General features: G+C 41.0%; 3 protein-coding genes and 2 non-coding genes across 5 annotated transcripts in view; 1 reads left to right on the top strand and 4 right to left on the bottom strand.

Moving 5' to 3' along the window:
• The window catches only part of LOC126564267 (SUMO-activating enzyme subunit 2-A), a 354644-nt gene that overhangs the window by 287044 nt on the left and 54498 nt on the right, over positions 1-13102 (bottom strand). The window lies entirely within an intron of this gene.
• Trnal-uag (transfer RNA leucine (anticodon UAG)) lies at positions 948-1027 on the bottom strand. The gene has a single exon. It is a non-coding gene; the product is annotated as a tRNA-Leu (tRNA).
• Positions 8117-10520, top strand: LOC126564144 (glycine--tRNA ligase). Its single transcript, XM_050221090.1, has 4 exons — positions 8117-8264; positions 8359-10039; positions 10116-10303; positions 10387-10520. Exons 1-4 carry the CDS (start codon positions 8205-8207, stop codon positions 10495-10497), a joined length of 2040 nt encoding a protein of 679 aa, XP_050077047.1. The 5' UTR covers positions 8117-8204; the 3' UTR covers positions 10498-10520.
• Positions 10829-10900, bottom strand: Trnae-cuc (transfer RNA glutamic acid (anticodon CUC)). Its single transcript has one exon. It is a non-coding gene; the product is annotated as a tRNA-Glu (tRNA).
• Positions 11493-12780, bottom strand: LOC126564788 (short-chain specific acyl-CoA dehydrogenase, mitochondrial-like). Its single transcript, XM_050221894.1, has 2 exons — positions 12759-12780; positions 11493-12692 (listed from the first exon to the last, which is right to left on the bottom strand). Exons 1-2 carry the CDS (start codon positions 12778-12780, stop codon positions 11497-11499), a joined length of 1218 nt encoding a protein of 405 aa, XP_050077851.1. The 3' UTR covers positions 11493-11496.

Here is a 13102-nt window from a genome sequence, read left to right as displayed (position 1 = left end):
CATATGTGTATGTGTGGTGCGTAAAATAATTTTATTTTATTTGAGCATTTTTTTTTTTGTGCGTGTTTCGTTTTTCCATCTTCCATTTCTCACACACATAAGACCAATAGGGAAAAGGGCTGCTACTGGCGGAGGCAGCTAATGAATCTTTGCAGCTGAACTAATTTATCAATTAGGCAGCAAGATATTTCACACCATAATTTCCTTGAATCATTGTTGCAAGTGTGAATGCGACTGGTGCACTCCTTCCCCCTGCATTTACTTGGCAAAAGGATGGGAAATTTATTAATGTTTCTATTGTGTGAAAATGCAATTAGCATAAATATTGATAATAGTTTTTAAAACGCCACTCAAAAGGTTAACGTCTTCCTTCACGCGTTGTTATCCTGAGTGGAAAAAAAAATCTTAAATTTTAAACAACAAATTGAAGAACACATTAAATTTGTTCATACTAAATTTATGGCAAAATTAGAGCCTACATAACATTGCATGGAATATTATCACTATTTAAGGAAAACTATCAATATACTTAAGGTCAGATCAATGACCTAAAACTATATTTTCTTTAAGATCTTTTTTTAGTTTCATTCGATTCGATCTATATATTTTTTAAATAAAATATTTTTTTGTTTAAACAATACGGCACTGGACCGTCATAATTAATTATAAAAATATTTTTTTGTTTAATAATTTTAATGACATTTTCTATTTAATTATTTAGTTTTGAAATTTACATGAAATTTAGAAAATTTGGGAAAAGTGGCGTAAAATTGTCCAAGCTCATAGCTGCTTCAATTTTAATGTTTGTAAGATTCTTCAGCAAGGTCCAACAAGCAATATTTATTTGTTTTGCTCGTTATTTACATAAGAATTTAATGTAATAACAGCTCCATCATCACGAATAACATTTTTAACCACAAAAAACTAAATGTAAAAAAATCACACTCTGACAGCGGTGGGATTCGAACCCACGCCATTTCTGACTGGTGCCTAAAACCAGCGCCTTAGACCGCTCGGCCACGCTGCCCTCCGGGACTGCGCAGAATTTCTTACCGCTCACATCATTTGCTGTCTAGCGATGATGCACCGTACCAACATGATTTTTAGTACGGTACTTACGCAATCGGACTATTTTTATCAGTTATCGGCACTGCGCTACAAAGTGCTTGTATTTATTTGCCTTGTTTATGAACAAAAAAAAAAAACAATTTAAAATTAATGAATTATTTCTTTTTGTATTAGTTAAATTTTAGACTCATGTCTTCAAAAACTACACATCAATATAGACCACTGTAACTAAAATGAAACATCTAATTAAGCCTCATCATATATTGCAGTGAAGAAAAATGTTTGTTCCTACCGGAAATGAGCTCGAAACGGTACCGACACGGCATATGCTTCTCCATTAGTCAAGCTTCTGAGAGGTGGATTTTCGTTGATTTTCCGTTTCTTTTCGAGACAAAATTTTGATGCTCCTTTCTGCCTGTTGATCTAACCCAATAATCACGTCCATATCACGCATTTTTCCCCCTCTGCTAATGAAACCTTCCTGTGCTATGTTTTTTTTTTGCTCTCCAAACCCTCGCCACGTTCGAATTAACCCCCGGCATGATGGATGACAATGTGACAAATATTTAATAATATTTAAGTTGTTTGGTATTTTTACCCCCTGAAGCAGAAAAGCAAAATAAACAAATTAGCTTTCGTTTCCCCCTTTCGTTGCGTCGTTGCACCATTTTTGGTACATTTTTCAGGTTCAGTTCGTGGCCGTCGTATCTTCCTAGCCGTGTATACGATGCATTCAAGGGCAGTCCCGGGTGTTAGTGTACCACCGAAGATGAATTATCGGCACCAGCTCACACAGCTCAAGATCGGGCACTGGGAATGATGTCGCCTTCCTTAAAAATGACACTGCTCCTAGCGCAGCAATATTCCCCAAGGAAATTTTCGTTCAAATGGATCTCAATCATGAGAAACCGTAGGAGAATGATGATGTACGATGCACTTTGGACTGCACCGAACGACGGAACAAAAAGACACTTTAGCATTTTTCCTTGCCACGCCGGTCCAGTGACGACAGCGTTTAACGCGCCCGAACACGTGTTTTCATAAATGCATGTAATTTATTTTCGTCCACTGCGCGGAGGCTAATGTTGGCAGCCGAAGCCGAAACGGAACTAGGGTCGGAAAGATGAGGAATAAGAGAGACCTGTGTTTTGATTTAACTAAATTTTCCTCAAAAAGCAAACGGGTTTCCCGCGCAAAATACTAAATCTGGATGGCTTTTTGTGTATGAAGACACCTGAAAGTTTTAACGAACAAGATTGTTTTGGTCTTTAGTTTAAACAAAACCAAAAATCTAGAATAGTTTAGCGAATATCTCCCAATTTAGAAACAAAACGTGCTAATTAATGGAATACTTATATTCTATTGATTGGTTCATTTCTGTGTATTTTGTAATGTTTTACATCTACAACACTATTATCAAATTCGGAAAAAAGGACCAAAAAGTCTTCTTTAACTGTAACAAAAATAGAGGACAAATCCTTAAATACAAACAATTCGATTCCGAATAATAGGTTTGGAATTGAATCCTTGAATTCGTTCTCGAATCGGAATTGGCTCCGGAAAAGAAATTGCCGGAATCCCGAGTCAAACACGATCCTAAAATCGGCACCGGTTCCGGATTAGAACTGGTCCCAGAATCAAACCGGAGTGGGAAATGGAATCAGATCGTTTGGAATTTGGAATCGAAATCGTTTTTGGAATTAGTTTTGGAATTGGTTCCGGAAATAGTTCCGAAATTGCTTTCACAACCGGTTCTGGAATAGGTTCCGGAGTTGGCTCAGGAACCAGAAACGATTCCGAAAACGGAACCAAGTAGTTCCGATTCCGACTGCCCATCAGTAAAGCATTAGTACGCACTATCATTCGTTCGTTCGAATTAAAATTAAGTTTAATTGAACTAAATAACTAAATAATTTCATTCAATCATTCAAAGCATCAATAAGACTCACATACTTTGTCCAATAAAATTCAACAATAAGTTCGGTAAAGTTCCAATTGATTCATTGATATTTTCGCTCCATTTAGCTACTCATTTGGACAACAGCTTGCCAGTTAAACGGGTAACCAGCAACGTGATCATAACCGACCGAAGTTCCGTAATGGTAAATGTACGTACGGTAATGCTAAGAAATAGGGGAAAAAAACTGCGACACGAGTCGTACAATGATACGATGATAACCTTTTCGCTGGAAAGCTTCAATCAGGGCGAACATCTCTAAGGACGCCCTGTTACCGTTCGGGAAATGGATGGGTGGATGGCCACCCGTGGACGTGCGATCTGGACGTCGAATGGCGCTGGATTGCTCCACTGCTTAGATTCCGATTTCATACGCGGCACGGAGGAACTGATAAGCTTCGGAAGTTTGGCCGCCTGCCTCTAATGTAACCTTTTATCGCACCGACACGTCGGATTCACTTTGCTACGATTTTGCTCTTCACTTGTGGATGCGGGTGCTCTATTTCCGTGGCAAATTGATAGGTCAGAATGAAGTATTTTAAAGAAGCATTGCATCATGTGTTTTAAAACGTGTAAAACAACTTAGAGAAAACATGGACTAAATTGTATTAATCATTAATTATATTTGATAATAACAAAATAAAGTATTTTTTTTTATTTGTCTAGATTAACTATTGACAAGTACGATTTAAAAACATAGCATAGCATAGTTCATAGCAACATTAAAAAAAGACAAATCCATTGTAATGACTGCCTACAGCGACAGGCTAATTAAAATAATTACTTGTTCAACCCGCTCACTCCGAAGCTGAGCATTGTGCATGTAATCATATCAAGCGCACCAATCGGACTGCCGCCACGACAGTGTTTTAGGAAAGGATAATACCGGAAACCCATCTCATTGCTGCGACTTCCCATAAACAAATCAGTCATCACTGAAGGTTGCATCCATTTAATTACCCTCGATGAGTGAGTGTGTCTGAGGGAACACATACAAGGAAGGTAGGGCTTGAGAAGGGTTGGTGGGATCGAAGAGAAGGACGGCTGAAACAGTAAATGCTCCTTGAACCGTGCGGTAAACTGCGTTTTCTACGCTCGCATCTAATCTACAGTTGGGATCAAATTTACAAAACATGGCTGAATCTTGCATGGCGATCGTTACCAGTGTCCTGTGTCGATCAAAACAAGTGCACTACGAACAGGCAAGACCAGTTTGCATCGGAGCAAATGTAAGCGAATCCTGTAAACTTGTGGGGGAAAAATTGCAATAGAAAAGAAATTACTGACAAGAAGAAAATACTTTACTGATAACAAACATTGGAGTCAGATGAACTAGCAGGCATATGATAAGACATATAGACATGAGTTGAAGATTGATTGCTTTATGGTTAATTCGATTAGATCTGATAAAGCCGTTTGACGTACAAACCGATCAAGGGTAAACCAGTAAAATCACCATCCTTCAAGAGGTTCATCAATTAGTATATGAAAATAACACAAGAAGACAAGGCCTAAAAATTGTGTCTGTCAATTAATCCTTCAACTTTACAAACTGAGGTTACTATCGATAAATTTTTAAACTGTCTTTTTGCAAAAACGCTTATAAATTGCAAACAATAAAATTTGGAAATCTATGACCTAATAACTGAATTTATTTATATGTTCAAGGTCCTATCAAACGCAAAAATGACACATCCAATGTAGATAGAAAAAATGAACTAAATTTATCACTTAAATCCTTGTAAATGGGGATGAGTAAGATAAAGAAAAACCTTGATCTAATGGCTGAAGATACTTCCTTTAAAATCAACGTCATCTCTTTTAGAAAGCAGTTCAGAAGAACCGATCCAACAGATCTTGCAAAAAACCCCTCTAAATTTGTATGATTCCCTTTTCCTGCTTAATGATGTATCATTAATAATATTGTCTTCTTGAACAGAGCTGGATTATCCCCAGTTTTCAGTATGATACATGAAATACATTCATACATGCTCCTACCACAAGGTTATCTAAATTATTCTTGAACTGGCTTTTCAAATGCGCTAAAGTTCCGCTCTAAGCTTTATCACTCGATCGTACTTCTCACGCCAGAGTCACAACAAACTCTAGCCGCTTTCCGCACTCGTGTGACATACACGAATGCCAAAACACGTGCGAACCAAAATATTGGTACCTCCATGCCTGTCACCAGCCAGTCAATGCTTTGACTAAATTATGTTTGACTAAGCGGCCTCCATCAGCATCAACATCATCATCATCACCAACGTTCACTTGCAGCGCACATCGCACATCGGTCCCCACTCATCCCAGGTTTTCGGACCCAACGTCCCTTAGAGGCCGGGACCGAAATGTGTTGTTGTTTGTAAATAATCTCTATTTTGTTTGGTAAACTTTTTTGGCATGTTTACTAAGTTGATCGGATGTAGTACTTGCGTTGTCAACCCAGCGGTCGAGACCGTGAGGATGTTTTGGTTAACTACTTGCTTTACCGTGCTAAGAATAATCCTTTTCGAACCCACTGTTTAATCACTTAAAGAAGTTTGAACATGTTTCTCTTTTTTTCTCTCCAGCCCAACCACTGCAGAAAGTATTGCCAAATTGTAATGTACTTCTTGAGCTCTGATTAAATGTACCACTTGTTGTTTGGCGTACTTTTACAACAAGAATAAAACCAGGACAACAATTAAACAACTTAATCACTTTCACCTTTGCTATTCTTAACCACAACCTAACAACCTTTTTCGCTTGCTTACAAAACATTCTCGTAATCCGGCTTGTTTACTACACCCATTGAAAAGTTGAACAAAAATATGTAATTATTATTATTTTGTTTCCTTCACAGCTCATTTGAGCGTAGTACGACATACCCACACACAAACACACAGTCCGGGATTCGTATGGCGAGATTGTGCTATGCAACTACCGTGTTTGTGTGCATGTGCTGTAAATGTCTACATATTTTGAAAAACATAAAATCAGCACAAGCCAAACCAATTCCAAATCCCGAACTGCCCCAACATCACACCGACCACCCCCGGACCTAGTTCCCGCAGATGAGATTCTGCTGCTGAATGGTGGTCGGTAGCTCCCTGACAAATGTTTGTAAAATATTTCAGCTTTATTTTTTGTTTACTACTATGCTGTGCCCGCCAGCATCACTTTGGCGGTAGTGTGGTTAGTGTTTGTTTAATGGCTTTTTTTTTGTTGGTGTTTTCGTTATTTGGAAGATTATTTGCTTTTGTCAACTGGATCTTTTTTCCCGTTGGGTTAGGTTAGGGCTGAGCCAACGAATGGCATCGATTGTGTACGGATTTGACTGCGATTGCATTATAGCAAACAGACCGGTTTTTGTTCTATCGGTATGGAAAACTTGCTGATTAAATAATTATTGGATAAATGAATTATAGGAAAACATAACTTTCCTAAGCAAGGAGCCATAAAACGAAGGAAAACTCATTTTCTTACATTTTGAAAGATTTTTGTGCTATCATGTAAACAACATGCTGTACCGGTCTAGAGAAAACATCAGCACTGACATTTGATTTCATTTCATGATCTAATATATCTCTTTTGCCATACTAGATAAAGATCCTCAATCGCTCGTAGTATAAGCGAGCTTATATAGGAATTATAGATACATCTTCTTGCTTTTTTCTCGGTCATATATCCTTCTTCTGACAAGAAATTAATGATTATTTCGAAATTCTCTTCCCGAATCTTACTGAGAAAGGATTGGCGAGGATTATCAATAGAGTATATCTTATGAGGTACTATCCAACTGGTGGTATCAGCAAGTCTAATAATCCATTTGATGGCCGGCTTGACCTAAGAATGTCGTTAAGCCAGGCAGAAGTGTAGATTGACTTTAAAAAATCTCTCTCGTCTCTGTTGCCCCGCTTGAGCATTTTATAGCCGGTTTTTTCAAACGCGATCTCGTTGCGAATAAGTTTTACAAACATTCATGAGAACCAGAAATTTACCAACGCTTTGTGACACATTTCAATTTTATGGTTATCGATGGAAAACCCCATTTCGATCACAGAATTTGAGAGCTTTTGTACGATTTTTATAATATCTGGATGTACGAAAATTTTAATTATAAGCAGGGATACTTTTTGTTATATTTTTGTATATTATAATATTAGAATAATATAATTATTTTAAATTAAAAAAATAAAGTATTATAACAAGAGGAACAAGTATAAAGCCCGATATACTCTACATTTTATATGCATTCTAAACGTCATTTGAGCAATAAACGTTCTAACATGGCGTTTAGAAAACATTAAAATAACCAAGCCCGTTTGCTGGATAGTAAATAGTAAAACAAATGTCAATGATCGCTTTTGTACGGATGAGTACAGGGGTAGAACTTAAGTGTTTGCTTGTTTGTGGGGTCTCGCTATATTAGGGGAAACGTGTAGGGCACCTTCTCAAAAGAGTTTCATCGTCCAAAGATCCTTGCAATAGAGTAATTTCTGCAATAATTGTGTCGTTCTATTACATCCGAGACATACGATTACAGCCGATAATACAGTATAAATCTCCAAAAACTCACCCATCCAGTCATACCAACCGTCAAATTGCTAAACAATTCAAATCTGCTCGAATTAACAGCACCATCACTGCGCAACTGCTCGAACGGTCAGCTGGGAATTGGGTGGCGCGATTTGCCGTGCTGTCACGCAAACGTCAGCAAATGAAAAATAAAATAAAAAACATATTGCCGGCGTGAAAACGTGAACTCGTAGCTTTAGTGGGAAAAAACGAACTTAAAAATTGTGTTGAAACAGAATTGGTGGAATTCCTACGCGTCTTCAAGCCGTGGGTGACCATTGTTCCAAAACGGATGGTGGTGCCATTCCATTCGTAAATGTCCACTCAGCTTTTTCTCAACTTCCTCAGTAGATTAGTGCCTAGAGGCAGCAGTACCGGAGCTGTACGACGACACGTTTTCTCCCCTCTTTCCCGTTCGACTGGTGGTAGCATCCGATTTGCTGGCAGTTCATCCGTACAACAATTAGTGATAAATCTTCAACCAAATCATCCGCTTAACAAGAGAAAGCTACGATCGGAGTCTAGACGTCCGTACGCGGTATCAGTCAGCCAGAAGCCGTTCAACTGGGGATCGAATAAAAAGCATCGTGACGTGAAGCTTCGTCTACAGCTGCTGGAAAGCATGACCGACCCAAAGATTGAGGAACAGCTAGCGCCGTTGCGCGAAGCTGTAAAGGAGCAGGTATGTTGTTAGCGGCCCGATTTATGCATGCAAATCCGATGATGCAATGTACCATCTTCCTTTCACTTAACTCTTCATTCGTCGCTTTCCGCAGGGAGACTTGGTGCGCAAGCTAAAAAGTGAAGGTGCTCCAGAAATCGACGTGAAGAAAGCGGTCAATGAGCTGAAGGCGCGCAAGAAGGTGCTGGAAGATCGCGAGCTAAGTCTCGCACCTCAGGTGGCCAGCTTCGATCGAGCCCGTATGGAGGATTTGCTCAAGCGTCGCTTCTTTTACGATCAAAGTTTTGCCATCTACGGTGGCATTACCGGCCAGTACGATTTCGGACCGATGGGCTGTGCGCTGAAATCGAACATGATCAACACGTGGCGTCAGTTTTTCGTGCTTGAAGAACAGATGCTCGAGGTGGACTGTTCGATCCTTACACCCGAGCCGGTCCTGAAGGCATCCGGCCACGTGGACCGTTTTGCTGATCTTATGACGAAGGATGTGAAAAATGGCGAATGCTTCCGGCTAGATCATTTGATTAAGAATCATCTGGAAAAGCTGGCTGCAGCGAAGGATGCGACGGCAGAATTGAAGGAAGAATGTGCTGACATCGTGATTAAGCTGGACGGTATGACGAAGGACGAGATGGCAGCGATTATGCGGAAGTTCAATATGAAATCACCCATCACCGGTAACGATCTAACGGAACCGATTGAATTTAATCTTATGTTCGGCACGCAGATCGGCCCGACTGGTTTGGTGAAAGGTTTCCTGCGACCTGAAACGGCTCAGGGTATTTTCGTGAACTTTAAGCGTCTGCTGGAGTTCAATCAGGGACGCCTTCCGTTTGCTGCTGCACAAATCGGCAATAGTTTCCGCAATGAAATTTCGCCCCGATCTGGGCTAATTCGGGTGCGTGAGTTTACCATGTGCGAAATCGAACATTTCTGCGATCCGCAGGCGAAAAATCATCCCAAGTTTGAGAACGTGGCAGATACGGTGATGACGCTTTACTCGGCCTGCAATCAGATGGATGGCAAGAGTGCACAGCAGGTCCGCATTGGAGATGCCGTTGCGAGTGGATTGGTAGCGAACGAAACGCTTGGGTACTTTATGGCCCGCATCCAGATGTTCCTGCATCGGATTGGAATTTTACCGGATCGGCTCCGGTTCCGCCAGCATATGGGCAACGAGATGGCACATTATGCGTGCGATTGCTGGGATGCGGAATGTTTGACGAGCTACGGATGGATCGAGTGTGTCGGATGTGCGGATCGGTCTGCGTACGATCTGACCCAACACACGAACGCAACCGGTGTGAAGCTGGTGGCCGAGAAGAAGCTTCCCGCTCCGAAAACAATTGAGGTGACGGAAGTTGTACCGAACAAGGCCGCGATCGGGAAAGCATTCAAAAAGGAAGCCAAAGCGATTACGGATGCATTGGCAAAGCTTTCTCTAGGAGAGGTTGAAAGCATCGGGAAGAGTCTTGGCGAAAGCGGAGAACACACGCTGTCTGTTAACGGTACGGATATTAAACTGTCCAATGATCTGATTGCGGTTAAAACTAGCTCCAAAACGGTACACGTGGAGGAGATTACACCCAGCGTGATTGAGCCTTCGTTTGGTATTGGACGTATTATGTACTCGCTGCTGGAGCATAGCTTCCGGATGCGTGAAGGGGACGAGCAGCGCAGCTACTTCTCGCTGCCACCGGTTGTAGCTCCGCTCAAATGTTCCGTACTGCCGTTGAGTAACAATGCCGAGTTTGCACCGTTCGTTAAGAAGATTTGTAAGTATAAACACAAGCTTAAAATGAGACTAGTACGGTTTTCTAAAAGAATCGACATGTTTCTTCTCTCTTTCAGCGATCGCGCTAACATCCGTTGACGTGTCGCACAAGGTGGACGATTCTAGTGGATCAATCGGTCGTCGGTATGCGCGCACGGACGAGATTGCGATACCGTACGGTATTACGATCGATTTTGACACACTCAAGGAACCGCACACGGTGACGCTCCGTGAGCGTGATTCGATGAAACAAGTTCGCATTGGGGTAAGGGAGTAGCACTTGATCGGCCTCCTAGGCTTATGAGCGCTTAGTGTAACAATTTTCTGTTGTTTTCCCCCCATTTCTAGTTGGATGAGGTAGCGAACACGATCCGTGATCTGGCAACCGGACGTACCAGTTGGACCGAGGTAGAGCAAAAGTATCCACGCTTTGAGCAACAGGAAGCGTCTGCCAAGTAAAGCCTTAAAGCGATTTCGGAATATGCATTTAGTAACGCGAAAATGACACGCTATCCAGGCGCTTGCTAAGAGTTTTGCCTTTCTCGTCCAGTTGGTAATTATGGAATATTTAATTTAAAAGTATCACACTTAATTTTCGTGCAAGCAGTTATGTATGCAAACCGCAACCATTTACACTCAAAATAAAGATTTGTTTTTGAAATACTTTATTTGGATATGATTCTAACTATTTCTTTGTCGCTCTGGATAGACGAAAAAAAGAATACTGTAAAAGCTATTTCAGAAACATTGTGAATTTTTTTTCAATATCAGAATATAAGTAAAAAAGTGTTTCCCATACCGGGAATCGAACCCGGGCCTTCCGGGTGAGAGCCGGATATCCTAACCACTAGACAATATGGGACTGATGAAGAAACACTATTTCACTCGCTAGTTCAACCGAGCAACGGAAGGCTAGTAGCAAAAATTCAAAACTTGCCATGGAGGTGAGTGATCCACGTAGCATGTCTTCAGCAATATAGTATATAGTATGTCTAGATATAATATAATAAATTTCATGAATGAATTTCATAACTAACAGTTCACAGAGAAGCAGGATGGTGTGTTCTTACAAAATAAGGGTGGACAAGGGCTTGTATGGAATCGACAGTAAGATCCGTGACCACTTCCGTGAAATCCATGACAGGAGCACTTCTGTGACACGAACCGCTTTAGAGCATGAAGTTTCACCGCTAACACACATGAAATGCTAAAAGCTCAAGGAGGCAAATCCTAATACGAGTAAGGATCTATGTTCCTTGATTCATTTTTTTTTCCCGTATAAAACTCTTGTTACTTATTATAATATATTTGTGCTTTCAGTTTAAATATAAAAATATTCCAAAAATACAACTTATTCCAGTCTTTGAGACCTTCACCGATAACCACAAAATGGAAAAATAATTTTAAAAACCACAATTAGATTGTGTTCGCCCCTGGATCGGACAAATCCGGGATCGATTATTTCAGCTCCCTGATTACTTGATCCGCCACGATTGACTTCTGCACGTCCGTTACACCACCATAAATTTCAGTAATGCGTGCATCCCGATAGTACCGCTCGGCCGGAAGGTTTTTCACATATCCCATACCGCCCAAAATTTGCTGACATCCGTGCGCAGCGTATGTAGCCGTTTCACCCGCTACCCATTTTGCCATGGAACAAGCTTTGGTAGCTCGCAGTCCACGGTCTAGTTCACCGGCAGCTTTTCGAACTAACAGGCGAGTAATCTCAATTTTTGTTGCTATTTCTGCAATTCTCGTACGAACGGCAGGAAGATCGATCAGAGTACCACCAAACGCTGTACGCTGCTTGGCGTACGCTACAGCCGTTTCAAGTGCAGCTTGACTTATACCGAGCGCCTGTGAAGCGATTCCTATCCTCGCACGATCGAGTTGTTCCATAGCAATACGCATTCCGCCACCAACGGTACCAAGTACGTTAGCATCGGGGATACGTACATTTTCTAGCATTAAATCGCATGTTGATGTACCACGAATGCCCAGCTTGTCTTCTGGACGACCTCGATGTAATCCAGCTAAATTGCCGCCGTCAAAATCGACCAAAAATGCAGTTATGCCTTTGTACTTTAAGGCAGGATCTACGGTGGCGAAAATGATCCCCGCGACTGCTTCAATGCCCGATGTTACCCAGGCTTTTGTTCCGTTTAATATCCATCCGCCAGCATTTGCATCCTTCACCGCTTTGGTAGACATTGCAGCCACATCAGATCCCGCATCAGCCTCACTGAGCGCGAAAGCTCCAATGGTTTGTTTGTCATATTTGTTGAAAAATCGTTCCTGCTGCTCATCCGTTCCCAACCGATGCAACAGGTTGGCGTACAGACAGTTGTGAATGGATACGATCGAACCGGTGCTACCGCATCCTCGAGAAAGTTCTTCAACTACGAGCGATAACGAGAGCATATCCAGACCAGATCCACCATACTTCGGTGATACAGTAACCCGCATCAATCCCAACTCCGCCAACTTAGCTATAGTCTCAGCGGGAAAGGTTCCATTACGATCAATGTTGCTTGCTGCCGGTTTTAATTCTCGTTCGCTAAATTGACGACATAGTTGCTGGACTTCTTGGTGCTCTTTGGACAGTTCGCCTACACTGAACGATCTCATCAGCGAGGAACGCGAGTTTATGGCTACAAGAATAATCGAAAAAAGGCTGCTTATCTTAACAGGACAAATGGAAAAATAGATAAACCCACCAGTGGAAAGTTTCCGGAACATTATTTAACTCGTTCGCACACCGAGGTATCTGAATTATGCTTGAAACAGTGTACGTAAAATTGGACCAGCTACCTTTACCGATGACGGATTTTGCATATTTGATTAAAATGTTAATCACTTTATTTTCAACACAGCACCTGATGTATTTCTGGCACTGGATGGTGTCGTAGTTTGTTTGTTTACGTAAATACGTATGATGACGATTATACACTACTAAACTATTTTCTTCACATGGTCTCGTAACAGATGTAGTATACCTTTTGGGAACTGCACTCTGTATACATTTCAGAATGGAACAGAAATCGTTTTAAAACTAAAATAA

Source organism: Anopheles maculipalpis, chromosome 3RL (assembly GCF_943734695.1).
Source record: "Anopheles maculipalpis chromosome 3RL, idAnoMacuDA_375_x, whole genome shotgun sequence".
Classification (NCBI taxonomy): Eukaryota; Metazoa; Arthropoda; class Insecta; order Diptera; family Culicidae; genus Anopheles; species Anopheles maculipalpis.
Note: the sequence above shows the minus strand (reverse complement) of the source record. Positions and strands in the feature narration are given on the sequence as shown.

Excerpts from the sequence above, each read along its gene's own strand:
- LOC126564144 (XM_050221090.1), top strand. The coding sequence starts at position 8,205 with ATGACCGACCCAAAGATTGAGGAACAGCTAGCGCCGTTGCGCGAAGCT. Across the intron at positions 10,040-10,115 it reads ACCGTTCGTTAAGAAGATTT|CGATCGCGCTAACATCCGTT; the intron begins GTAAGTATAAAC and ends TCTCTCTTTCAG. Across the intron at positions 10,304-10,386 it reads TGAAACAAGTTCGCATTGGG|TTGGATGAGGTAGCGAACAC; the intron begins GTAAGGGAGTAG and ends CCCCATTTCTAG.
- LOC126564788 (XM_050221894.1), bottom strand. The coding sequence starts at position 12,780 with ATGTTCCGGAAACTTTCCACTG. Across the intron at positions 12,693-12,758 it reads GTTCCGGAAACTTTCCACTG|CCATAAACTCGCGTTCCTCG; the intron begins GTGGGTTTATCT and ends TTATTCTTGTAG.